Source organism: Plectropomus leopardus, chromosome 9 (genome assembly GCF_026936395.1).
Source record: "Plectropomus leopardus strain MGB_pleo_1.0 chromosome 9, ASM2693639v1, whole genome shotgun sequence".
Lineage (NCBI taxonomy): Eukaryota > Metazoa > Chordata > Actinopteri > Perciformes > Serranidae > Plectropomus > Plectropomus leopardus.
Window position 1 is genome coordinate 22,220,857 of NC_142184.1, and position 25,929 is coordinate 22,246,785.

At 44.6% G+C, this 25,929-nt stretch overlaps 1 protein-coding gene across 4 annotated transcripts in view; it reads left to right on the top strand.

Annotated features, from left to right (window-relative positions):
• The window catches only part of rerea (arginine-glutamic acid dipeptide (RE) repeats a), a 153,408-nt gene that overhangs the window by 49,609 nt on the left and 77,870 nt on the right, over nucleotides 1–25,929 (top strand). For all 4 annotated transcript variants that reach the window (XM_088082237.1, XM_042491197.2, XM_042491196.2 and 1 more), the window contains 2 exons: nucleotides 12,366–12,876; nucleotides 23,220–23,290. In XM_088082237.1, the coding sequence (XP_087938363.1) occupies nucleotides 12,510–12,876; nucleotides 23,220–23,290 (438 nt within the window). In that variant the 5' untranslated portion in view covers nucleotides 12,366–12,509. The remainder of the gene's footprint in view (nucleotides 1–12,365; nucleotides 12,877–23,219; nucleotides 23,291–25,929) is intronic.

The following is a 25,929-nucleotide window of genomic DNA, read 5'->3' on the forward strand; positions in this document are numbered from 1 at the left end:
CACTCGTTTGGATTCAACTCGGCAGTAACAGTTGCTTTACAAAAACCTGCTCAATTAAGCATTTCAAACATGTAAATCATATGTGGAAAATGGAGATCTTGAGGAAATCATTAACTGTGACGGCGCACCATAAAAACAAAGAGAAGTAGAGTTAAAGACAACAGATGCTCAAAGGGTTTGATTCTGCTTATTGGAGCATGACACTTACTTAGTGCGGCGGAGAATCTCAATGCGTCCGTGGTAGACAATGATGCTGTGTCTTGCCAGTGCCCTGCCAGTCATCTGTTCTCTAGAGGCATTCACAATATTCATTTAATGTTTTTTTTTTTTTTTTGCATTCATCTAAACCTTTCTTTGTTTGCTCGAGCCTGGTGTCATTTTTTCTGAAACAGGTTGCTTGTTTGCCTGCACAAGACAGCTTGTAATGTTTATCAGGCTGTAGCAGAGTTCCACCTCTTATGTTTCATAAATAACAAAGCTGCTCAGCTCCTGCGCCAGTAAAAAGAGGAAGGTATGATAAAGAGAGCTGACTCTACCGGCCTGATAAAGATCAACTTAAGACCCACCAGGAAGCAGTCCAGTTTGCAAACACACGGTTTTTGGGGTTAGTGTTTGAGTCAGCGTCGGGGCAAGACTGGACATCTGTCTCCCAGTGATCTATAACGCCCACAATCCCTCCCACAGACTGTCGGCTTTGGCACTCGAGCAGTACACCGGTTGCTGTAGTACACCCAGCCACCCACAACAGTGGCTTATCTCGCTAGCATAACAAACAGCGGCCTAACAAAGAGGATGGAAAGCAATAGGACACACACAGCAACAGAGGACCTTAAGAGCGCCGTGCCATCATAACTCCACTTCAAAATGGAGGCCTTTGTTCTGAGATTGTTGGAGAGGACATCATAGCAAGGTAGCAGCACATCTTTTCATCCTCAAACACACTCACTCCCACTCACTCAGTCTGCTGTCGGTGAAGGAGATCCTCTGCCTGATAGGGCTTCAGAGAAAGGTATTCCTCTGGGACTGTTGTTGAGGGATTTCTACACTTCTGCCACGCGCTGATTAAAGGAACACTTGTAGATAATCCTTTTTAAAAATAGGGTCTTCATTGCGGTAGGATTGAGGTGAGGTAGGGCAGAAGAAAAGTTCCAGATTTTGATTTTGAAACGGTTATCACCTTGGTATGATCGGCAACTCTGCTAAGATAAATATTTAATGACAGGGGGGCTGAAATAGAGCCGTTACTGACTACTGGTGAGAAATGGAGCTTCTATTTAGAGCCCATACTATTCCATAAAGTCATGGCATTGGTAGACAGCCCAAGGTTATTAGTGTGGTATGAGAGTAGTGTGTGTTTGTGGTGTGTCTGTGGGTTGCTGAAGAGTTCTCACTCTTTTTTCTCGCTGCAGTGATATGAAGGAGAGAAATGCACTCAGTTTGTTATTGAGCATTCACTCATGAATCCTTGATGGATTACGGGTGTGTGTGTGTGTGTGTGTGTGTGTGTGTGTGTGTGTGTGTGTGTGTGTGTGTGTGTGTGTGTGTGTGTGTGTGTGTGTGTGTGAGCGCTAATGCACGACAGCGATACTATTCAGGCGCACGCTACTTGAGCTACTTCCACAAGCGAAACAGCTGTATACTTTGCCCTTTACTACCTTAGTTTTGCTCTGTTTCGTTCTACATGCTCCCTGCCCTCTGGGTTCTTGTTTGATGTCATTCATGTCATGCAAAATTGATTGCAAAGGCTCGCATCAATGCGCGCTGCAATGAAGTTATTACAGTGTAAAGACAGATTTCCCTACATTGATTCTCCTAACCTTACACTTTCACACTTGAGTGAATGGAACCCTTAAATTGATGTCAGCTTCGCTTTTAGATTTTTTGGCTCGGATTATGAAATGAAGCCTGTATTAAGACTTGAATGTTACTGCACCGCTCATTTAAACACTGATCTTGGCTCGACTTGATTCATCCTGTTTACTCATTACATGATAGCTATGGCGAAAGCAATTACTTTCAGCTTTCAAGTACCTTGCTTTTGGTCACACTGCGGCTCTTACTCATTTCACTGGAGCTCCCAAGACCCCGTGGCTTCCAATCCAGTCCAGTGAGTGGCGTGCGCTAACATTGTGCCTCTTTGTGTAGGAAATAGGTGAGTAAACACAGCATAGTCCTTGAAGCACTTCCCATCCCTGCTATTGGATTACCAGCTGCCTTTCCGGGTCTCATCTGCACAGATGAGTGCCAAGATCAATGGAGCTCTTAGTGCAAAGCTAATTCGATCAGGACTGGCTTTGCTACTGCTGATCAGAGATTATTTTTTTTTCACGTGAAACAAAAACTTAATCAAGTCAAGCCCATGTCCAATAGCCCCGTATTTTCAGCTGCTCTAACTCCCATAGACATCAATTAGGAGGCATTTCATATTCATTATTGAATTGTTGAGTTGGCCTGCTGAGAAGAGGTGTGGAGATGGAAGTAGTGAACTGCTGCGTAAAGTGATCCGGCCAGTTTTGCTGAGTGTAGCAGGAATGCCGCCTTTTCTCCAGCAGAGCAACTGGCATCATAAATAAGCTAAGAGCGTGTTTTTAGAGGGATGAGGCGTCTCCTGCGTTGACGCGAGCAGGGAGAAAAGGGGTTGAAGGGCATATTGACCCTCTTGTTCTGGAAAGCGAAAAGCAGACTCTTCAGTGCCCCTTGTTCTCCATTAATTATTGTTTGATGCTAATAAAGGAGGGGGGATGGGGCATGTTATGAAACATAATTATTCATTGCAGCATTTCCCCCACAACCAGCCTTGCCCCCCCCCCCCTTTCCTCTTGTGCTTAGCGAGGAAGCTGCCAGGGCTGTCAGTTGAGTACAGCAGGCAAAGATGTCCCCTCAGCCTTTTAAGGAGGGGACAGGAGGGGAGTAGGGTGAAGGGCGCCATTTGCCCGAGTGATATATGAGGAGAGACAGCAATATATGTAAGGAGCTGCTGAAAGAAAGATAGAAGGTCAAGGCACATTACACTCCAGCCATTTATTGGCTGAGCACAAAGTCTGACCTGGACTGCAAATACAGTTGCTCAGCAGTAGCAGCTTTTTTTTTTTTTGGTTTATATATGTATGTGTGTGCTTGTGTGTGTCAATGGCCTACACATTTTAGATTGACACGTGTGTATACACTTAGATGAATGCCGTACTGTAGTGAATACGCTCTCAGTGGCTTTTTATAAGCTTGCAGATGCAGTGGGAAGCTATTTTAACAAGGCTGTAGCTCCACAAAGCTGTCCTGCTAGATTTCCACTAAGCGACTGAGATGGCAAAAGCACTAGAGGCTGATTTCCTATGCATGAGCACAGCATATGGTGCGCTTAAACACAATGCAAGCATGGGATTAGTTAACAATTGTGTCTCACAACATTGCGGGAGAGTGCAGAAGAAATGGTTACTCCAAAGACATTTCTTCTCCTGCTTTTACTGTGCTTAATATAAAAAACAAATCATCTAGATGATGTCCTCCATATTTTAAAGAAGCGTGTTATTGGCACAGGCAGCCCTAAGTTGTATTTTCATTGTCATTAATGGCCCAGTGATGACAGGAGAAGTCGGTGAGACTGCCATGGTCAAAGCCTAACATTAACATTCCAAGAATATCTGAGGCTTATTCACAGCAACTCAGCCGCACAGCCAGCTGCGTCCACCTTCGCCTTAAAAAAAGACAGCAGGCCTATAGACAGCCTGAGCTATGTTGTGTCGGGCCGGGCGGTATTTTTAATGCGCTGTTGTTGTTGCACAGTGACGGATGCGATGTGTAATCCAATATATTGCAGTTGCTAGGTGTTTGGAAAGATGAAAAATATGCAGCTTGTGTTTGCTTGAGGCATAGCACACTATCAGTCAGGGATCAAGTCTCCATTTCACACATGAACAGGCAGAGTTAATCTGTGGATCACTACAGTACACTGCGTAATATCCAGCCTCTATTCTCATATTTTTTCCAAAAGCCCATTGTTCTAGGCCCCTGTTGCTAATGTTTTAGGAAAATAGTTACCTTTTTGTAGCTGCTGTGTATTTTTAGGTTAAGACCTAAGCTTTCGCTTGTGGTCCAGGTAGTAAACCATGCAGGTCTGACTTGTTCAGACTCTTTAAAATTAATTGTGTGTATTTGTAGACTACCTGCATGTGTGTGTGTGTGTGTGTGTGTGTGTGTGTGTGTGTGTGTGTGTATGTGTGTGGCCTGTGTGTTTGCGGCAGGGTGCACTAAAATGCCACTGCTGTAAGAGGCCCAGTCCCAGCCACTGCATGTTTTATGAGCTGTCCTCAGAGGATATGGGAGCTCTGTGCTCAGATCCTGCTTGTTCCAGCAGCGTTTTCATCACTCCTGGCCACTTCCCCCTAGCTGTTTTTTTCTCCTTTTTGATGAGGGAGAGGAAACGCATCCAGAATAAGGCAATATTTACAACACAGCCCCGTTTGTGGCTGTAGCGCGGCTAGCTTGCTAAAGGCCCTACAGAATCATGATTCATATTATTCTCCCCATGCGCACTGCAGAGGGTGCTTTCCCCTCTGCCGAGGATCACTGGCCTGCACGACTGAGATGGTGCATGACAAGGCTGAACGCTGCACTGAATATTCCACTTCCCCAGTCACCTCCCCCGCTGACTGTTTTCTAAAGCTGTCCTTTTCCTTGAGCAAACACATCTCCAACTGGAGAACGTTCGCCAACGCCGTCTATTTACAGTGCTTACACATCGACTCGTGAGTTATAGCTCCGGTTGCGAGAGCTGAAATTAGCACGGAGGGTAACAAACAAAAGCGGGATGTTGTGCGTAGAATCCTTTTTGTTGTATTTATTTTGTAACGGCAGTCAATCGTGATGTTTGGTTGGGTGGCGGTTGGTGGTTAGAGGAGAGGCGTTTGCATATGAAATAATAGCCCTGCCTAATTAGAGGTAATACCATCCTGTGGTATCTAGAGGTGGAGGTGTTTTTTTGGCTGGGATCATTATAAGACGTTGAATGGAGGGATTGTCCCCCCCCCGGCCATCTGCTCGAGGATGGAGCAGAGTTTGCTACCACGTAGCTAAATAATTTAGGCGGAAAAAATGTTTTTGTGTACTGACCTAATGGCTTTGTTTTCGGGAGCTGTTCTTGAAGACATCCTTCAGTGCCCCTGCCGGCCTGCGCTGTCAGTCTGAAACCTCAGAGCTGTCTGATCTGTCACTCTAATCTATTTATGTTATTTTTTTTCCTCCGTGTTGGCATGTCACTCGTGTGGCATAGTGATTAGAGTAGCTGGAGGATGTAGGGCAGCCATATGAATACATTTCCTCCTCACCCACGCTCATTTAGACTACCAGTCGGAGTTGAACTGACGGATGGGATCGTTAAGCTGATAGGCAGATCTGGGGAGGAAGAGTGGGTATGTTTGATTGCAGAATATCAGTGCAAGTGGTGCATGATTGAGTGCTCAAATATTAAAATCTCAAGAGTCCTTTCATTTCAACAGACGACAAAATCACTGTTGAGTTTTTTTTCCCCCTTTCCCCAGTAAATCTTTTTACTATATACATCTGATTGAGAAAATGTCATGTATTTCACTCACCACCCCCCCCCCTCCCCAGCTTCAGCTCTGCTCCTTTTTATAGAGATAAATGTTTGAAGATACATATATGATGCAGATATTTTTTAGTGCAAGTCAGGCTTGAATGTGTCCCCAGTGTGTATTTATACCTCTCCTGACCCCGGCTTTACCTTTGAGTAAATTTCCATTACAACAGCATAATCCACCAAAAAAAAAAAAAAACCTGTCAGTGCCTCTCCAGAGGTGGAAGACACCAGAAATCCTTTCAGATCAGGCACTTAATTCACACTGCAAAAAAAAAAAGCGTCCTACAGATCTACAGGGAAACTCAATTAAGAGCCACATTCATGATAGTGCTGTCTGCCGCCACATACCTCACATTCTCCTGCTTCTCTTATCAATGACACATTGGGAGAGGTCCTTTACTGGCCTGCGTGCGATTACATTTCTCAAGAGTGCCTCATTTAGAGGAAAGGGGAAGGGTGACAACGGACAACCCCGGCATTTCCCTTAGGAGCCGTGTCCAAACATGATGCCTGCTGAAGCAGTCAGAGCTGCTGAAATGGCCTCCAGCTTTGCTCCCGCTGGACAAACAGACTGAGAGGGAGTGTGTCTCGGAGGGTGGGCCGATAAATTGGATTTTATTTTTGATTATAAATTTGGCTTCCTTAGATTTTTAAAACCAGATGATCGAAATAAAAAAATGATTTTGTACTTTTGTACATGACGGCTCTCCCAATGTTCCTCCTGTTTTGTCTTTTTCTTTTGTAAATCAGTGTTGCCAACTAGGGTACGCAATAAATGTATTCAAGTATATAATATTTTTGTCATTCCCAAACACGCTGCACAGGACAGTTCATGGTTCCTCTGCTGAGTCTCTCCCATCTCCCCCCGTCTCCTCTCTCACTGTGCAGGCACTGGGTGAGCGGCAGGGAGGATGCTGCTGAAAGTCCTTTGTGACTGAGCCTCTATTGAGAATTGTGTAAAATGATTGTGATGTTTTTTTTTTTTTGCCATAATTGAGCAGCCCAGATGTCTTGGAGTATCTGGTATTAGGCTAGGAATTGAAGTCCTGCACACAGACGCTGTAGATAATGGACATCTTGGGTTGTGGAGCGGCCCCCCTCAGGTCCATTCGGAGCTCTTGCAGAGAGAGCACACAAACAGGGACTAGAGGAGGATTTAGCCTTCCTTTATAGATGGAGAAGCGGCTTAGACAATGTGGAGTGCACAGTCTGATCCTCATGTCTGTGGTTGAAAGTACCTGCGGATTCATGGACAGAGAATATGTTTGACTTAGTGAGTATCAGTTTATATTGCAGAGAGAAGGTAACTGATGCTATTGTTAGCCTGGGGGGTGGTTTTGTAAATTGTCTTAATCTTTTTAGACAGTGATAGTTTACTGTTGCACACAGTGTCATTGTGCATGAGAATCTGTTCATGTGCTGCAGTGCTTTGCCTTTTACCATGGGAGTCTCTAGGCAGGTTTAAATGTTGATGTCGGAAAGCCCCAAGCTATCTTCTCTCGAGCATGGCTTTTACCTACTAAACTAACCCCGGATGCCGGCTAAAAATAGAGCCTTTGTGTACGCAGCTTTAGCAAAGGGGGAAAAAAAGATGTGGTTACTCATCAGTGAATTGAAAAACAAGTGGAGCAGACAAGTGTCTTTGCCCTGCCAATGTGAACTAAAACAGAGAGGACCTCCGAGAATAAAGCAAGCCATGATTGCACCAGGTAAGAGAAAGGAGGCAGCGTGCAGAGACCACAGAGAATCCCTTATGAAGTGGCCTACCCCTTGCCTCCAGCTGAGCCTTTCATTGTGCTGTTGTTTCTAGGGGGCTTGGATGGCAGCTTAGATTAGATCGCACTGAGTAATGGATTGGAGCTGACGAAAACCTGCTGCAGCTCGACATCACCGCAGCTAGGATCCGTGCACTGCTGAGGATCTGGCTGGTTTATTCGGATCAATTTGAGTTGCCCTCATTGTTAATAACCCTGTGTATATTCATGCTAACATTGTTCTCCTCTAATCTGTATTCATGCGAGTATTTCATTCAATCCCTCCGCAAAGCCGGCCCTAAATCCTTGCCAATCACATTTTGCTACTTCATAATTCTCCAATTGAATATGCCATGAATGACTTTTTCAGTCTCTCTCCCCAAACTGAGTGGATCACTGTGCTGGTTATATTGTTGTTAGATTCTATTTTGCATTTAAATGTAAAAAAAAAAAAATCTAGTTTCTCTATTATTTGTTCTATAAAGTGTGGTATGAATAAACGTCCAGCTTTTGCATATTTATAATACCAGATAATCAATTACTAAAATTTGGCGGCATACAGGGGGGAAAAAAAGGAATCCTACAGCTGTATAGGTACTCAAGCAAAGCGTGATAATTTGGATGTTTATCCTTAGACAGGTTTTGATTAAAACTACAGAGATGAGCATGGATTTGGGTAAATGTGGGAGTGATTGGAATGAATAAAACATGGCTTTTAAAAAGGCTGTTTTGGAGACAGAGAGAGAGAGAGAGAAAGGGGGGAAAAAAGCTGTGTTTAGTAACAGAAACCTGCTGTGTGGCCATTGTGGGGGATGATGTGTTAATCGAGCCACAAACTGTGTGGTTTTTCAGGCCAGAGGTCTCATTTAAACAGGCTCGGAAAAGAGAAATGTATTTGAGCAGGGCCCCGCTGGCTGCTAGCCCTTGACTCCATTGCAGTAATGTAAATGGTGGATTAGGTGACGTTGGCTGGGACCCCCCTCCCAGCCCCTCTCCAGCCACTGCCCCCTCCTTCTCTTTTCCATTAAGACAGCTGGTATCTTTCAAAGGGTCCTGGCCTAGTGATTGATGTGTAATAGCTCCAAGCCTCACCTGCCCCCTCACAGCGTTATTCATCGGCCAGGCAGCCAGCACCGCTTTCTACTGAGCACTTTGTTTCCTGGGTTGTGGGTGGAGAGCCTTCCCCCCTCGCTTTTTTTCTCCGTCTCACTTTCTCCTTCTCTTCGCTGTCAGCCATCAATACATTATGACTTTTCACTACCACAGTGTTACTACTTCACTTCACACTGACTCACTCCTTTTTACTCACTCAATTTGTTCTGCTTCAAATTGCTCTTTTATCTGCATCAAACTGCAGCTGCCGATCTGCAACAAATTCACCACAGGTATATTGACTAGTGAAAGTATAAACACAATTTACCCATTGCTAAATCCCGACCACCGAATGCAGACCGGTCACTCAAAGCGTAGCGTCAGGCAGCTTCAACCAGGATCCAACAACGATTCGACTGTGTTTCACCTAATCTCAGGCTATCGTTTCAGATTGTTTTCATTCTTAGGCTAGTTTTGTGGATTTCAAGCTAGTTATGATTAAACCCTTTGCCCGAGGCACATGTAACAGTGAGAAGACAGATATACACAGTGATGCCCCGTTCCAAAACCGAGATCAAACACTGAAAAAGTGAAGGCCGTGGCTAAAATGAGCACTTTGCATCGTGCATTATGAACAGGACACACAAAAGGTTGACAAATAACAATTACTGAAAACAATATAGCTTAGGAAAAATAAATCTTCAATTAAAACAAATAATTTTAAAGATAAATTTAAGTGAATAGTATTACTGGTAGAAACTAGCAAAGATGGCAACATATAATGGACTAGTCATGCACACTCCTAGATAAAAGTGCAATTACTTTTTTAGCCCTTATAATAACGCTGTTTTGTGGTTTTTAGCAGATATCGACTGGTCAACTCAAATAAGTATACGGTTAGTTATCAGTAGCCAGCTGATCTAATATGACTAAGGTCTGGAGGAAACAAATCTGAGTTAGATTAATGTTAGCTGTGCTATCCGAGATCTAACCCGGTTGTTGCCAGTTAATGTTGTCATCTTCTGTCTCCATTGCGTGGTGATGTGGTGGTTCATTTTTACACTGTGATTTGTAGCCTTTAGTGTCTATCTCTTACCTTTAAACCTGTATTCGATGCTGAGTTGTGTTGACACAATAACGGAATTTCTAGCTTCAATACAAAACCTAAACCAAAAAAAAAACCAAAACAGGGAAAATTTGACTTTTTTATTAAAAGGTATTCATAGCAAGGCTGTAATATTATGATTTTCTTCATTGGTTAGTAGCAGAGAACAGACTGACTGCAGTAAACATGAACAAGAATGTACATTTTTATTAATTATATTTAGGAATGAAATGAATGATATAATTTTTGCATTAGCGCACACGTTCAAAAGCCCCTGGGATTGTCACAATGCAAATGGCCATAAGTTACGAGTAAAAAACAAATCTGTGCTGCAAAAACCTTTTTGCAACCGGAGAGAATGAGGTGAGTGATGAGAGGACAGCGCTGTGAGTGACTGACAAGAGATGGGTCTGTGGGGGCGCTGCAACTGTGTGTGTGTGTGTGTGTGTGTGTGTGTGTGTGTGTGTGTGTGTGTGTGTGTGTGTGTGTGTGTGTGTCAACTCGTTTGGAAGAAGAGTGAGCGAGAGAGTAGTATTGATACCACAAAAACTCAGTGATGAAACCATTTTAAATATTCAGAAACAATTTGCATTTTACAAAAATAAGATATCTTCAGGCATTGCAGGTGGTGACAATGTGGGCTCCATGCTAGCTCCGATAGCTTGACAGAGCTAGCAGCGGCTGACATCGAAGGGGCGGGGCTTAACAAGGGGCTAATAAAAAGCAAGCATGTCCGTATGAATAAGGAAATTTTTTTAAAAGTAAATACAATTACGTGAACTTCAGCACGGTAATTGGAGTAACAGAATTTGGTATGAGGCGGTTGCGCAAAGTGTTTCCAGATGCAAACTAATAGCACCTAGATTGTAAAGACACTTATAGAGGCTTATAGCAGCCCACAACATCAAAGGAGAATTGGCCAACCCTTCATTTGCAACAGTTCAGGGTCCTCCTTGCTCTCAGTGCAAGAGGCTTATGTTACTGATTAGAGCAGAGAAGAGGTGCTTAGCTCATACACAGATTCTGGCAGCTCCCAGGATTAGAGCTGTGCTATCAAATGGTACCTTCATCAATGTTTTCATGTTCCTCACACCTCACAGACATGCTGCTGGATATGGACACAGGAGGGGTGCACAGTATGTATTTTGGCACACCCAATGGAGGTGTGTATAAGAGCTGGGTGTGTGTGTGTGTGTGTCCTTGCACAGACATGCGCGTTAGATCTCTCCCAAGCCCTTGCGTCCTGTGTGTGCACTAATGTGTTCTTGTGTGTGTGTGTATATATGCTGGCAGCCCAGTGGTCGCCGTGGTAACTCATCATTAGGTGATTAATGGGGCTGTGACGAGGCTGCGGTTTAATCAGGCCCGGTGTTTGTGTTGAAGCCGACGACAAGAGCAGCTGCCCTGTCAGTTGGTGTCTGCTCATGAGATGACAGCACCCGCTGCTGAGGAGCGCCGTTGTCAAAAGCGCTTCATTGTGTGTGTGTTTGAGTGTGTGTCTGCATGTGTATGTGCCTGCCAAAATCCTTTCTTCCACCTTCCTCTTCCCCTCTATTCTTCCCCTCACATTCTCTCTAGCCCTCTCAATAAAAACACACGTCCACTTGCAGACAAGCTGTATAATTTTCACTCTGAGCTGGGTCTGCTCTACCTGGCTCCATCCCTACCCGTCCTTCTTTTTCACTCTCCCTCTCCCACCCCGCTATCACCACCATGGTAACGCGGGTGCCGATTGCCTGGTCTGATCCCTCTGGGGGCAGTAATGACTATTTCTAGTTAATTTGTTGCAGTGGGGGTGGAGGGGTAAACACTGGCAGTAAATGAGAAGCCTCCTTTGTAGGCGCAGTGTGTAGGGGCAGTGTAGTGCAGACAGCGTGCTGCTTCAGCTTTGCCCACTTCACTGTTTATGGAGGATTTCATTATGGCATGAGAAGGTGGTAGCTGGGTTCCTTTGAGTAACGACGATAGCTGAAAATGGCAGTGGACTGGGCATGGCAAAATGACTGGCTCAGCCTCTCTGCACTCCCTCTCCGTACCCAGTGGATTGCTGTGTTCTTCCCTCCAGAGCTGTCACTTCACATTAACACAGTGGTGACTGTCAGCCAGGGCAGAGGGTTGGGCCGGGGTGCAGTCCAGTAAGCCAGAGTACACACAAACACACACACTCACACAACCACACACAGATGAGTAAAATTGAGCCTGGTGTCACCACAGATGGTCTGCTGAGAAGCTAGCCAGTTAACTCTGTCATTGAGCTTTATGCTGTGTCTCTGCCGTGGCATTGCAAACGACAAGCAGAGTCTTGTGCCGAAAAGACACATTATCTCCAAGGAATTCTATTGGCTGCCAGCCTCATCCTCAATGCAGCGCTGCCTCTTATTGCTTATTCAGTTACTGACTTCCCTTTAGCTTATTGTGTTACAAATACTGCGCATGCAGCTCTTGTCATTCTACTTTACTTACTCTCTTTTTTTCCATTCCTCCACCCTTTAATAACTCTGTTTTACTGCCTCTGTGAAAGAATGGAAATATGTTTGAGCAGGAAGCTACGAGGTTTTGTTCTTTGATAGAGCTACTCGGTGCTCTCCAGAGTATACATGGTTGTGAAGGGGAGTGCCAACAATTACTGTGATGTGGAGAAGAGTCAGCACAGCTGCCTGATCTCTAGGAACTATTCTTGTATTTCTCACCCACTGAAGATCTCCTTCAGCAAAAATAACTTTTTTTTTTTTTTTTGCTTAGTAGACATAGCATATGTTCTGTAAGGATAATGGTTATTGACATATAGTTATGCTAATTGTCCTTTTTCTGTTCTCTGCAGCTTTTCTGAAACACTGGGGTTGTTGGTGTGGCCAAATTTTCCCTGGATTTGACTGGTAAATTCAGAAGACTGAAGCCCAGGCTCACAGTCTACCTTTCACGGAGGCCCAGCCGTGAGAGGACTGAGGAAGGCACGTGGCGGATCATGACGGCCGACAAAGAGAAGGAGAGGGAGAAAGAGCGGGACAGAGACAGAGACAGGGACCGGGACAAGAGAGAAGCTGGTAAGTCCCGCCGGCAGGACGGGGACAGGGGCGACCGTGAGAGTGAGAGCTCCAGGCCCCGACGCAGCTGTACGCTGGAGGGTGGGGCCAAGAACTATGCAGAGAGTGAACACAGCGAGGATGAGGACAACGACAATGGCAGCACAGGTGGAGGCAGCGGCACGGCCGAGGAGGCCGGCAAAAAGGGCAAGAAGAAGACGCCTAAGAAGAAGTCACGCTACGAGCGCACAGAGAATGGAGAAATCACGTCCTTCATCACAGAAGACGATGTTGTTTACAGACCCGGAGGTGAGTTGAAGACATAGTGTAATTGTGTCAGCAGGTGGGCCGCACTCATCATGGTCACCAGCTGCAGTGAACACCAGTAAATCTTTATTAGTCACTCTTCCAGTTTACTGATAATCGTCAACCCATCCTCTTAACATCACATTCACTATATTCCTGTGTGTTCCCAAGAAGTGTTTTCCAGCCAGCTTTACTTCCTGTTTTTGGATTGAGTTCTCTCTCAAACACAGAATGGCAGTGTGCTTATCCATGACCATGGCAACGAGTTTCCTCTTCTGTTGTATGTGTCAGAGGGATAGCACAGATAGAGATAATGGTCTTTGTGGATTTTCCTCCACACTTTCACTTGAATTTGAAGGAAATATGAATGAATATGAACTTCAGCATTAGCTGGAATTCAGTTACTTCTGAACGACAGCTTAGCTTAACTATTTAACTGACAGTTGCCTGTGTGATGATTCCTGTAACGCCAACAACTAGTTAATGAAATACCTCATTTTTTAAACCAATATTTCGTGTCAATCTGTAATTGATGAGAAAGTTATTCTTAGTGTACATCAACTACTTTGTATCAAACAGGGCTTCGAATTTGGGCTCTTGATTAGTGTTGTTTCCATGCTGAAATTTCTGTCATATAACACAATGAAAAATAACAATATTTGATACCACAGGGAAGTATTGACATTGAGGTCAAACGAGTTAAATTCTTTATTAAAAGATAAATACTACAGGGCTGTAACACGGTGACGACAACTTCTATTTTCTTGGTAACTGGCAGAAAACAAAAGAATCATTGTAGTAAACAACAATAAGATTGAGCGAGAAATTGAGCTGGTATGGGTGTTTCCTTTCTGTGGAAAATGAATATTGAAACCACTGGAAATAATTTGAATTATTATGTATCAGTAAAGTGAGATTTTAGACAATGCTAGTCTTGCTCACTCTGTCAGCACTGATGTTGCCAGCACCAGCTGGCAGTTGCCTAGTAATTCTATCCCTCATATAGCATACTGTAGTCTGTGGATGTTAGCTTACCCAAATCACACAGACTTTGTGAACAAGTTTGACACGCTGTAATAGGTTGAGAGAGGATCGTTATATGCACATCACGTAGATGCAACGCCATCAAGATCCGAGTAGAATCAAAAAATTTTCTTCACTAAAATTGCATGGTGTTGAGTAAGTGTGCAGACGTTATTTTTTTCCTCATGAACACTGTAATAGGCCCAATAAATCCTGTACAATCCCAAAAGGAAAGACCACTGCCTTGTTTTGCCTGTGACTCACACATTATGAGTGCTGCAGGTGAAGGCAGTAAAAGCATACAATTTGTGGCACATTTGCTCTCCGAACTACAGGCATCCTTTACATCTTTCATGTAGGTAAAATACAAGACTAGCTGGCCCATGACAGGGCACTTGTGCAAGTTTGAAAGATGATGTGCCTTCCACTACAATCTTACATCATTTTTCCATTTTAGCAAAAATGCCTTTTTTTTAAAAAAAATTCTGAGCACTAAATTAGATTAGTATGAAATAGTGTGGCTAATCCACATTGTTGCGAAATAATATAAAGAATTTTAAAAAAAGCCACAATACACTGGAGTGGGGTTTTAAGACACGTTTTTAACTACTCAGTGTTACATTTCTGAGTTCTCAAAGAAACAGTCTGCTCTGTTGCTGTAAACTGCGGAAGGATTGCAGAGTCTCCAGAGTAGCGACTCTGTAACAGCAGAAGTACTCCCTCAGGCGAGAGGCCAATGCATCATACAATCAATTCCAAGTTGACCCACTCTGTGCTTTGTCTTGGCCTAAGTCAATAAAGCAAAGTGGTGCTTCACTAGATGATGTGATAGTGACGACAGCCATGTTAATGATTTCATCCCAACACTATCTGACTCACTGAAAGTATGCTGTCTCCTATGGGGCCAAAAAGTGCTCTAGTTTCCTCGAGAGATGTTTGAGCTGTGGTACAGTGTCTTTATCAAGTCTGATGCAAAAGGCTAAAAAGAGAATCAACCTTTTCCACAGCTGTAAACATGGCCTCTCTTTCACCCACTGTTTAGAAATTGGTTGTATTAGTGGGGGGAATGTCAACACTCGCTGTCGGAAGGAAGCCAGGCTAGCTGAGTGTGTGTGTAGTCTGCTCTCGCTTGATTACTGCTCAGTGCTATCCACCATGCAACTGAATCATTACCGCCATGTCTTTTCGTTTATCAAGCAGCTAGCAAAAGGTCAGGTAGTGGGGGGGTGGCCTATATTGCTGGCTTACTTAAAAGGAAGACGTAAGAAAACTACAGTCAGTGTGTTAGGTTTTTTCTCTTAAACTACCTATCTAATCACACATCCACACAAACGTTCCTTTTTTTTCTTTTATAACTACTAAAGAGACAGCTTCAAGCAGGTACAGTGAAACAGTCAGACCTCCCCACCCCACACTTTCCGTCTAGCTGCGTAATCTTGTTGGCTAAATTATCTCTGTGCTGGTATCAGTGGAGGTCCTCGAGCAAGCAGTCACACTGAACCCAAGTCTTGTTGTCGCTGACTCCCTATTTCCGTCTCTCTAACTCTCTGCAATGGACTCCATTGAAGCATTTTTTTTGCGGCGCGTTTCATGTTTAATAGAGAGAGCACCGGCGCTTTGTCTCTTAGTTAACCATGCGGAGAGGGGGGGAGCAGAGAGGGAGAGAAGGAGGGGGGGTGGGGGAAAAAAACGAAGCAGTCAGTCACATCAATGAAACATTCAAAAGGCATATAAACAAAGTCGACCGTCTCAGTGGATTAGCCCTGCCGAATATTTATATTTCCACATCCGAGCGCACTGCACAGCCAGTGTCTGGTTGATGGGGAATATTTATGTTTCCTGTCTTCTCCTTCAATTAATTTGACAGGTCTAGAGGGGCCCGAGTGTCACAACCTGCTCCCACCACATAGACTGGAGCCGTTTGATTGGTTTAGATTAGGGATGAGCCTGGATAGGCGGTGGGTGGCCCCAGCACTGGTACACTAGTTTGTAATTTACCACCTATTGTCAATGTAGAAGATCCTCCACCTCAGCTAGTGACCTCCTGCTGTCTCCCCCGCTCATTGTTCAAGTGATAAAAGCTTTGTGTGTGTGTGTGTGTGTGTGTGTGTGTGTGTGTGTGTGTGTGTGTGTGTGTGTGTGCGAACAGCACCGTGTGCTTTCCTCCTCCTGCTTGGTCATTGGTAGCAGCCTTCTTGCAATCAGATTTGATGTGTGCAGCTTAGGCAGGCACAAAGCCTGCAATGGATTATGCTTTACTAAATGTTAAATCCCTTTATAGCCGTCTAGTGACACACAATATGTAAAACTAACCACCCCTGGAGAGGGATTTGTACCGCCCCAGACATGGGGAGAGGGAAGAAGTCAGCGATGGAAAGCAGTGAAGAAACGGAAAGAAATTGAGAACCAAAATAGTGTTTTGATTGCTTTTGTCAAGGGGAGCTTTAGAAACATACAGGCCCATGTCATCTCATAAGAAATAACAGGTAAACTAGTATTGAAACCGTCTGCACACTCCCAATCTCCAGCCATCTTCCAATCTCTCTGCTCAGCCTTTCTATCCCTTGAAGATGGGTTCAGGCAGCTTAGTGCACATCGATTGGTTGGGGAAGGGTGGAAGGAGAAGTGCAATCGGCCAATAGGTGGGCCTGCAGCTAACTGTAGCTCTGCTGCTGTTTAAAAAGGATGGAGGAGTGTGTCTGCGGTGATGGTGGCCAGGGGACTCTGTCCCGGGCCATTGGTATGGTCGACTGCTGGGCTGAAGAGCCTGATGCAGTGCAAACAGACATGCCAAATCGATCTGTGCCCCGTGGCTGAGCTCTCACCACTTCCCCAGGCCGGGCCAGACACCTCCAGAGCCTGTTCTCTGCACTCGTCCTCCCCCCACCCTAGATTATAGATCCTCTCTCTGGAGATTATACACACTGCCATGGGGGGATCAATAGGAGACACCCTAGAAGCACAGAGACACACAAAAAAACTTGTCAGTGCACACACATACGCGGCACACTGATAACCAGTATTTCTGCACACTCACAAGTGTACTCTAACACATATACATGCACAAACTAACACAAATACAAGGCATGCTGTTAACAGACATAGACACGGTTCCTATCTGACAAGCACACTCGTGTAACACACACACACAGGCTCATTCAAATACACACAGTGCTCTCTACATTGCTCATCCCTTCTCTCCACTGCAGCAGGACTCTGCTTGGCGCTGCAGGCGGCGGGCTGCCATAGCATGTCTCCTTCCTTCTAACTGACTGGCTGGCTGGCTGGTCTGTTTAAAATGGAGAGAGCTAATGGAAACCACCTGCCCCCCCCCCCCTCCACTTCTTCTGCCCTTCTACCTCAGTTTATGTCACACAACATGGCTGCCACAGCCAACTCACTGAGTCTCAGGGTGATCGAGACAAGACTTGATTAGATTCACTAATTTCCTCTTAGAGAGCGATAAGTGTGTGTAGTGAGTGCAGTCTATAGAGCAGGGCTAGTCTGAGAAAAACACCTTGTGTGTATGAGTGTTGGGGGAGTTGTTGATGTGGACAGCTGGTGCTTTTTTGCCGCAGCCACCACAGAACCCTAGGGAGTGTGTGTGTGTCACAGTATGTGTCATGTGCACTCACAGTAAACTGTGCAGCAGGAGTACGTCTGACACACACATGTAGAGCTGGATAACCGGCCCTCCCTCCTCCTCCTTTATTCAAACCCAGGATCAACTGTTGGCGGTCACACAAACCTGCCGTGTTCCTTATGTTTGCACAGGCTTTAGTTATTCCATCTTGAACATGTCTGCTGTAATTTTCCTCATGTTGTTTGTGATGTATATCACCATTACTGCTAATCGTAAACGGTAACTGTATAGCTGCAAATGTTAACATTTATAAACCACGCCAGGTATTGACTTGATGCGGCAGATTCACATTAAAACACATTTTCTTAGTCACATCAGTTATACATTTTAACTGTATAAAACATTCAGAGCATTAATGTACTTTGTTGATTTTCAACCAGCCTTGTATCAAGACAGTGTGGGTAGTATGTGTAGATGAACTGTGGTAAACTTCCCTCCATCTAACCAGCACCTAGATATCCCTCCTCCCCCAGCGACACTTCTCCAAATTCCGTAATTTCCATCATTTGGTGGTGTTTTGCTGGCTCTTAGGGCTGTTGCTCAAACTACGGGCTGTACTTTCACATTTTGTGTTTCCCGCCAACAGTTGCCAACCCTGCTGCCACCAGGAAGTACTCAGAAAGTATGCAGCTGATCATAAAACACACCCAACCATCTCTCTATCTCTCAAACTAACGGAAATCCGAAATCCAAACAAACAGTAAAACTAGACAGCGCCGATCGACTTTAATCAAGATTAAGTTACTGCACTGTCTGTTTCTAATCTAAAATGTTTTCGGAAACTTATTTTTATGCCCCCTTTGGCTGCAATGGCTAGAGTTTGTGAACAGGAAGTCGGCATCATACTGCTTCCTGCACAGTGACAATGGAGGCCGAAAAAAGGAGATCATACGGTAAAATTAAGTAGTGCTGATCAAGTATTAACCAAGATTCAGTAAGTGCTGTATATATTTTTCACCTCAGATGTTTTCAGAAGCATGTTTTAGCTTACTGTTAAATTGTAAAACAAGATCTGGCCGGTTGCTGTTGTTTCAGACGGACCTTTCCACGTTACGTTAGGCGCAGAGCATTCTGGTAGTTGTATGTTTTCTACCTCTTTAGCAAAAGACACCTTTTTCTCTGTTTTATTACTTCTTAAATAATACAAATGAATTTTGCACCAGCTGAGTTGACCAGCTTTTTTTGCATTTGCCCTCATACACCAGACCTTCAGATAGAGTCACAGTCCATCATTCTGAGTTGGGAAAACCTGACCTTCCTTCAGCACCTTGAAAAGTGAAGTGTAATGTAATGTAAGGTACTCACCATAGATTTCTGCTCAACACATCTGTGTTTTTCAGATGAATATTTGATTCGGAGTAAAGTAAATCACACTTCATTGGAACAAAATGTATCTGAGTTCTGCTTTCAGCACAGATCCTCTTGAGAAGCCAGTATAATGTGATTCAGTATGTGTTAGATCGGCTATTCTAGAGCCAAGACACCGTAGGCTAGTGCTCGATTAGCATAGCACATCCCCTGCGCTACAAAGGCTAGCTGTCGATCAGTTTGCTGTTTCCAGTCAAGCTAACATGAGGGACAAGCCCTTGGAGTCATCTCATATTGAAACACAGCAGTGTGAATCTGTAGCCTGTCGCTAACTGAACAGATCTATTTTTAAAAAGCCCTCTCTGCTCTCCCATCTCTCCCCACACTAGAGACTCTGGGAAAAGGGCTTTTTAGTGAAATCCAACCACCTGCCGACTGCTAAATGAGAAAGCGTGGGCTAGCCGAGAGGGAAAGCAGAGGAGGAGGGGATGGGGGGGTTGTTGTCAAAGAGCCTCTGTTCTCCCCGAGGAGCTCAGTCAGCTGTAGGCCTGCCCCATTGTAGAGAGCTGATGGTATCGCTTGCCAGGTATTTCCCACTGCTTTTCCAGTGCGAAGAACGAAGAGTTGTTGGGCTTGTGGATGAGGAGAGAGGAAGGAGGAAAGTTGGTGGAAGAATCAAAGTGTCCGTGTGCCTCCAGGCCTTGACTGCCTGTTACGCCACCCCACTGGGACCGGCCCAGCAGGAAATGGCACAAGGCAGCCTTGGTCATCAGCTGGTCTCCCTGGCGGAGGTGTTGCGGTTGGTGCTGGATCAGTAATAACACCGGTTTCCCTCTTTCTCCCAAGCTCCGTGTCTCTCTTGGCCCTCCAGTCCCCTCACACCCCTGTGGTTCCATTATTGCATTCCTTGTGCTATTTAATTTTAGGATCAGTACACTCGAGGGGGGGGGGGCTTTGCTAAAGCCGTGCACTACTCCGCTGCGTCTCTGCGTGTGTGCCTGTGCGTCTGCGCATGTGTGCTCTGCCAGTTTGAGCCTAGCACCCCTTTTAACAATGCAGGTGCGTCCTGCTGCATGGCTAACACTCACCACCTGCAAGCACGCCTTAAACAGTCGCTCGTCTTGATTTCATAAGCCTGCCTTGTTTTTTAAAATATGCTCATATATCTTTGCTGCGTTTAGGTAATCTCATTTCACACACACCCCCCATCACTGTTTACAAAACATTGGCATATATGACTGTGTTCACAATGTGACTTTTCCATTGTTGGTGGCTCGTAAAAGAAAGCCGAGCTGATATTATCTAAGACCTCCCCCTCCCCTCTGCTGAAGCGCTGCAGCAAATTAAACAGCATCTTATTTGCTTGATACAGAGAGAGGAGGACGCGGCTCTTTTGCTGAGGCTAGGTGTGTTTTAGATTAGACATGCTTGGCAGCCATAAGAGAATGGCTGGCTGAACAATGCAGCTGAGAAAATTGCTGCGTGTATATGTGTGTGTGTGTGTGTGTGGGTGACGAGGTTACAACGATGAATATTCCGTCGCCTGAACTCGGCAGTGACAATGTAATTGGAGACACGGTGACCGCGTGGATCAGGTTTCAGTGAAGTGCTCAGTAGCTTCATGATTATCTCCCGGTGTCAAAGTATTGAACTTTCTCTCGCTCCGTATCTGTCTGGGTGGCGTGGCGGTCTGTAGTGGATTGTAGGGTGGAGGCGAGTAGAAGAAGTTAAACTTAACGGCTGCGGAGGGAGTGAGAGCACTTTATTACAAAGGCCCTGCTGTGGTTCTCTCTCCTGCAGCGAAGGCTACATCCATCCAACGAGCACACACTTCAACCCTTAAAAAAACTGCCCATCCCCCCCCCCTCACAGACCCCCGCCGCAGCTCGTCCCTCCCTTTTCCACTTCTCCACTTGAGCGAGGAGACCCACTTCCAAGCGCGCAAAATGGCAGGAATGTTTAACAAGCCAGGCAGACCCTGGAGGAACCTTGTGGCCCGCTTCCACGAGCCCCCCAACCCTCACCCCGCCCGGCCTCCCCCGAGCTCCGTTGCCTCCTTTTTCGTCAAGCAAACGGCAGAGTCGGAAGCATTAACTGGGTTTTAACTTTCACATTCATTGAGAATCGTGTTATAGTCGCTTTCAGAGAAATGCCCTTGAGGTAGTCGACTTTTAGTGCCCAGGATGAATTCAAAATGTGCTTTTGACGTTCGAAGAATAGACTCGCTTGCTGTCTGTGAATGATTAAACTAGATCCCTGTCTCTTTTTTTTCCCACCACCTATCTTTTTCACTCTCGCTGTCTGCTCTTTATGCCTGTTGATGTGCTCTGGGGTGTAGACACGGAGATCTGGCCCCTCTAAATGAATGTGCCGACGAGGTGAAGGGACACTAAACCCTAATTCCCCCGATTTGACTCCTCCGAAACATGTCATCTCATTCAGATTAGTCTCTTTTGTTCTCGGCCCTCCCCCCACTCCCTCCCTCTTTGCTCCCTCCTCCTCCACCCGCTTCTCTCTGTCTCTCTCAACACACACACACACACACACACACACACACACACACACACACCCACACACACACACAGTGTTGCTCACAGATCACACAATAGCACTGATGGATATTTTCATTCATGTTATCTTGTAAATGACTTCCAGGGATGGTGTAGAGGAGGGAGAAAAGGAGGGAGAGGGGAAAAACGAGAAGAGGGCAGCAGTGAGAGAGATATAATGCGTCACTCAGAGCCAGCAAGGGCGATAAACCCCCCCCCTTAGAACAGCTCATTCAGCCCACAGCAGATAACAAGCCCACCCTGGGGTTACACGAACACACACACACACACACACACACACACACACACACACACACACACATACAGAGCCTCTCAAAAAACAAAGCCTATGATGTCACAGACGCACTCGTACACACCAGCCCCTCTACAAATGGTATCTTGGGTGTCAGAGCCATTTAATATCTTTGCCGCCCCTCTTTTCCTCTGCAAGCGGTAAGATAAACCACAGCCAGATCGATAACTCTGTTGACACAAACAAATAAATAACAGATGACGGCACTGTCAGTCACAGAAAAAAAAAAAAAGGGAGCTAGCCGCTCATCTTTTGTTAGGGAAAGCGTTGCTAAGTTCTTCTGCAAGGAGCAGCTCAGCTCGGTGAAATGAGCACCAGAAGTTTGTGTCGTCAGTGCAAATCTCACCTATAAATCAGAGCTCACAGAGCTGCAAGATAAAGTCCGTCTTCACTCCTCACGGCCCTTTGTGTGTGTGATAATGTAAGCAGGAGTGCTACGCTCCGTTGCACCAAACTGCAGACACAACCAGCCTTGGGAGCAGTCAAATAGCTTGTTACATTGCTTCCATCTGAATAGAAGGTCAGTTTTTAGTGTGTGATGTATTTTTCAATCAATTATGTGTCAGTGGTTTTTGATTGCTTTGCCCGTTGAGCAAGCAAGAGCCGTCTTTTTACAGGTTATTATTTTAACCAGAACACATCCATTTTTTCTCTCAGTTTGATCACTCTCCTGGTGTTGTGTTTCAGCTAAAAGCAAAAGGTGAATGGGAGACTATTATGCTAATTGGACTTTTGTGGATTCAAATCTCTTCTACTATAATAATTCTAACCCTTGGCTGTTTCTGGAAAGTACTGTGCCAAGCTTAGCGGTAACCATTAGCCATGCACCCCCCCCAACCCCCACCCTCACCCCCACCTCCTCCTCCCTTTTCTTCTCCACAGAAGTGGCTGTGTGTTTTTGTCCTCTGCAGCGTGAATGTTTTTGTTAAGGAGATGAGGGTTCACGACCTGGCCATACCACCAGTCACATTCAATTTAACAGCACAGCCGGCCAAGGCCACCTCCTCACACACAATGTGAGGGGGCTGCTTTTAACACTCGGGAGGGTTATGTAATTTGGCCACATTTTAAAACATGAGAGGACAGAAGGTGAATTTCTTTGTTTCACTGCTAAGCTAACCCAAAGTTAACTGGACATGTTCAGTATGGAGGTGCGATGACGGAGATTGTCATTTTGTTGCAACGAGTTACAGTGATGACTGGGGGGTGGAAAGGGGTTAAAGCCAGTATTACTCACTGGTGTATAAATGGAGTGGAACAATAACATAATTCCCCTTGGGCGTAATGTTTGCTTTGGAAAGGCAACCTTGTAGCGCTCCAAAAGTCCTTAATCCTATTACTTGCATTCCAATTGAATTTGACTCAAGGAGAAAAAATGTCTTTTCAGCAGAGGTAACAGCACCCAAAATAATATATTACTGAGTCTGGCTGCATAAAAACATTAAAGCTCTGGGAAGTATGAACATCTTCCTTCAAACTCACTTTTCTTTTTCTTCTCTCTCTTTTGCAGATTGTGTGTACATTGAAAGTCGGCGGCCCAACACTCCCTACTTCATTTGTAGCATTCAGGATTTCAAGCTGGTGAGTACATTTTCACTTCCTGTCTGTCCTGTTTCATGTCCTCACGCTGGCCTGAGGTTCACCGCTAATCCGCCCGCCCATCCCGCGTCTCAAGCGGGAAAACAAACCACTGTTGTTCCTAGTGAGCAAAAATGCCAGAAGAAATCAGGGCTACAATGTGCACCATAATTAGGAGATATAGTTGCAGAGTTGCACATTTTTTCTTACACTGTGGTCGTCTGATGAGAATACAAATCTTAGCGAAATACAATTTCTAATCAGTTTGTATCCTGAGGTTTGTTTTGAAAGGGTCTTGTGGAAAAATAAAAATCCCTCTGAGAGCCAGGCTTGAATATTAACCACCTTTGCGATCCACTGGCAGTATAATAATGCTTGTAATGGAAATAAAGATGTTTGTCGATGCACTTAATTGATTTAATGAAGGAGACCGTCACCAGATTTCAATTGATTTTTTTACAACCTAATGTGGCCAAATTGCCTCTTTTGCTGAATAAAGAAAGAAATTAGTTTTTAATTTGCTACAGAGAATGGCTGATTCATCAGGCTCAGTCAGTTTAGTGAAGTGGGGCTTGTTTTCTCTGCAATGGGACACCGAAAATGTATCACACACACACACATACACACACTCGCACACAGACAAATTGATTTTCCCACACTGCATTCTCTGTTTGCTAAAGGGGGAAGTTGCATTTGAGTTCACCCGACAGATTTGTCTTTGTTCATGCTGATGAAAAGGGATGTAACCTCAAGGTTTGAGAGATGTGGTTAGATTTGCTACTCTGTAGTCGACTTTAAAGACTCCCTGCACAATTTTAGAAATCCTGTCTCAGTTAAACGCACGCCATTCAAATTATTAAAAAATAAATAAAAATCAATAATGACTTTAATGTACTGTATTATCAAGAGTTTTTACACATCTAGTAATAATGGCTGGCTTTTCTCAGAAGTCAGTGCAACCAAACAAATGTTTCTTTTCACTGCTGGTCAAAGTTCACCAAATGTGAGCTGAAATCAATTGTTTTTAATTGGCCTTTTGTTTAGTTTCCAACTGCCATGAATGGCCAATGAAACACGTTTCTTTGCAGGTTTGCAGGTTTGCAGTAATGTGACCGCATTAAAGTCCCTATGAAATGAAAAATACAACAAGTTTTAATCCCAAGTCCCTGATTTATTTGATAATTTTTCACTTGTTGTAAGTCAAATATATAGATATATATATATTTAAAATCAGTTTGATAGTATTTTTACATCAATTTTGTCCTTTCTCTCTCTGTAAAAGCAGGTAAAATAGTATCAAATGCTTGATAACACATCCTGCACTCAGGAGCATTTACAAAAGGTCATCCAATAAAATGAGACTTTCAATAACTAGCTAGCCACATGCGTCAAATAAAAGAGCATCTCATTGCTCACAGAGCAATATGGAGAGAGAGATAGATGTGTGTTTGGATATCAGTGGGCAAAACCTTTGTTTATATGTCTAATTTTTTTCTCCCTCCTCCTCCTCCTGATCTAAAATTGAGAAATAAAGGTGGGGTGAAAAATTGCGATCCCAATACTCGAACCCCAAGTTTTTTTTTTTAATTATGTAAATTATTAATACTATAAATAAAAATTAAACTTTTGGTTAAAAACACCGTCAATTTCTTTTTCAGTCTACGAGATACAATTTGCTGCAGTAGAAATGATCGAAGGGGGATGAAGAGACTGGATCAGATATTGACATGAAAAGTTTTCCTTTGTGGTCATAATTTGCAGTTAAAAAAAAACCAGAACAAATAACAGTAAATGTTACCGCAGTACTGGGCATATTACAACATGTTTAAAATCGAATATTGTATCGTTACCTAATTATCGTGATAATGATCATATCATATAGTGGGGGCCTCTGGTAGGGGCTTCAAATTTAAAGGATTGAATTAAAAGATATTCTTACTTCCTTTTCGAAGGGACTTTGACGTGCAAAGAACGTGTAATCGATGGGCCCGTGATGCCAAATGAAGCAGCATCTTACCCTGCTAGAGCGAGCGTTGCCTGTCTTTTAACAGATTGGTTGTCTAAGCAGAGTGCAGAGGGCTCGGTGAGGGGCGGCCAGGCCCCAGGGGGCCAAAGTAATGGCTGCCAACAGCCAGGGTGATGATGGGAGGTCAGCTCAGAGGCCACACACACACACACACACACACACACCAATTTTGGAAAAGGTGTACTTGTGTGTATGTGTGTGTGTGCAGTTGACATAGGTGTGTTGGCACTGGCATGTGTGAATACTTTTGTGTGTGAAGGGCAGTTGTTGTGTGTAGAAGGGGCTTTAAGGTGAGCTGGAGGCCTCACAGAGGGGAGGACAGCCAGGCCCCACAGCAGCAGGGCTTTAATCGGATTGCTGCTAGAGAGTGCTGAGGACGGCAGGAACCCCTCCTTGTGCACGCACATGCGCACACACAGAAAAACCCACGCACCTGCACCTTGATTAAGAGCGCCAGAAGAGGTCCAGGGCAGACTGAGGTAATTGTCCAGGGAGAGAGAGAGAGAGAGAGAAAACTGGCTCCATTAGCTGACCCCTCTTTCTCTCTTTTCACTCTTTTCTCTCTCTCAGTCGCTCGCTCTCTGTTTCTCCCTCCCCCCCAATCCATCTGTAATTA